The sequence below is a fragment of the Plasmodium vivax genome, genomic scaffold (genome assembly GCF_000002415.2).
Source record: "Plasmodium vivax scf_6710 genomic scaffold, whole genome shotgun sequence".
NCBI lineage: Eukaryota > Apicomplexa > Aconoidasida > Haemosporida > Plasmodiidae > Plasmodium > Plasmodium vivax.
Window position 1 is genome coordinate 1 of NW_001850180.1, and position 2,487 is coordinate 2,487.

General features: G+C 23.4%; 1 protein-coding gene across 1 annotated transcript; it reads right to left on the reverse strand.

The window, feature by feature from the left end:
* Positions 1-55: 55 nt before the first annotated feature.
* On the reverse strand, positions 56-1,391 carry PVX_072190 (variable surface protein Vir7, putative; the record flags this gene model as incomplete). Its single annotated transcript, XM_001612385.1, has 3 exons — positions 56-214; positions 330-1,241; positions 1,374-1,391. 3 exons carry the CDS (start codon positions 1,389-1,391, stop codon positions 56-58), a joined length of 1,089 nt encoding a protein of 362 aa, XP_001612435.1.
* Positions 1,392-2,487: the final 1,096 nt, after the last annotated feature.

The window sequence follows — 2,487 nt, forward strand, 5'->3', positions numbered from 1 at the left end:
AATGAGAGTTATTTAAATACACCAATATATAATATGTCTGTTTTTAATAGGGCAATTATACAGGGCGGTACGATATATTATATCCGCTTCTTTCTGAATTGAATCCTTCAGGCTGGTAAAAATTATTCATTAATTGCGCTTCCGTTAGTGGATTATGATTCATCCTTGTTGTTCTTCCTAATAACTTGTTTATCAAGTTTCCAGCGGGAGTATACTAATAAATAAAGATGTATATATTATATATGTAATTTATGGTTTTAGTTAAACTTGTGCAAGCTTTATGAAATGTAAAGTAATGCATTGTATTTATTAAACTTTATACTAATTACATTGTACAGTAGATATGAAGGTACTAAAGCTCCAGCAACTGATACAGCACCAGTAATACTTTTAGATGTTATAGAAGAGGGAGTACCATCTGAAGGAAGAGAATTACTACCCATTTGAGAATCCTCTCTATTTACATAAAAATCTGTTGAACTAGGAAATTCTGCAGGAGAATCTTCTATTTCGGGTACTACAGAAAATTCTTCTTCTCCTTGTAGTCCTCCGATGATTTGTCGTCCTCGTGCTTGTGCTTGTGCTTCCATGTGGCCTTTTTCTAATTGACGAACTCTGGGATCCTTTGTTTCTAATTTACATTTGAATTGTGATAAAAGATTGCCATTTTTATCAGAAAAATATTTTCTAAATGTGTCACAATATGGTTTTTTAAGGTCGTGTACTTCGCATTCACTGTAGAACCTGTTATAAATTTCGATATTACTTTCCAAATGACTGTTATAATTATTATTACAGGACTTTATAGGATTAATATATTGTACTTTATAGCTTTTGTAATCTTCTGAGCAATCAAAAATTAATTTAAAATCCTTAAAATCTTCCTTGAACATTAAAGAATGAGGAAGTTCACAAATTTTGCGGTTCTTATTTATTAAGGTATTAAAAAGATCGAGAATAACTTCATGAAATAAATCCTTCGTAATTAATTTTTCTAGTAATATATTGCCTAACCAATAATATAAAAAGTTACAGATATTCGTATCAAAGTGTGCATTCGAACTCATTGTATATACATAACATAAAGCGCTTATAATTTTATCGGAATCCTTCTCAAGTCCTGCATTTTTATCTAATTCGGTTTTTGCTTTATCATAAAACTCATAATATTGACAAAGTTCCAATCCCTTATCTAATTTACCATAATAATGTTTTGTGTTTAGAATGTCCACATCATCATCCTAAATATTGAAAGAATAAGAACATATATGTAATATATATTATATATTTTATAAAAAAAAAAAATATGAAATTTTATTAAACATGGAATATATAATAATAGGTAAGTGTGATTTTCATAAAACAATATATACTCCTAGATAATCATTCATTTTTAATGAGAGTCAAATTGTGGGGATACATACAATAAAGGAAAAAAGGTATATTTAATGATACATGATACGATACATCAAAAATAATAATAATAGAAATGTATAACTATTAATCATATGTAATTAAAAATAAATAAAATATATTATAATAGAAAAAATATATTAATATTATATAAATTATAATTTATTTTAAAATTTTAATGCTCACATAATGTTTATATTAATAAGAATATAAAATGAGCACACAAACGAATCATAGTAAAAGATAAGAAATATGGATTCTGATATATCATAAATTGAACGTAGTTATTATATCTCCGCTTTTTTTTTTCTTAGTACAAAATGACACTTTTATAAAAACACTTATAAGTGATACATTATGCAATATAAGATAATGTTATGAATGCTTCATTCTGTTAGAGTAGATATTTCATATATACTATTATAAATTATTATTAAGAAGCAAATGCTATAATAAAAAAAATTTTAATACCTAAGTTATATATTTTCAATATATAAATGTATATTTTTAATCTAAAATAAATATAGTAATCTCGAATATATGAAACCAATAATATATGAGGTTTCTTTATATATTTTTTTTTATAATTACTGTATAAATAAATAGTAAAAATATGATAGTATTATATTACTTAAAATACAAAGTATTTCGATATATATGTATACCTTTTTATATGGTTATTTTTTTTTATAATTATTTTATAAAAATTTACCGTAATCCTCCATGATTACTATATTTCTCTCTATTTTATCCATTAAATGTATTTACTAATATATACGCAGCTTATAAAGAGTTATAAAATATATTAATATTCCAAATAACTTTGTTCTTACATTAATATAGTTCTATTTATAAGAAAATAATATATATATTTTTAACATATTTATAAGATATATAATTTATATATAAGAATAATAATATAATTCATAAAATACATTGCCTTCGTTATGAATGTAGTGATATATTAGGATATACTAGTATATTTTATATTATTAATAGCTTTATTATTATACCGTTGAATTGCAAAGTGTACAATGAATTAATAATATTTTAATATATTTTATCTGCTATATG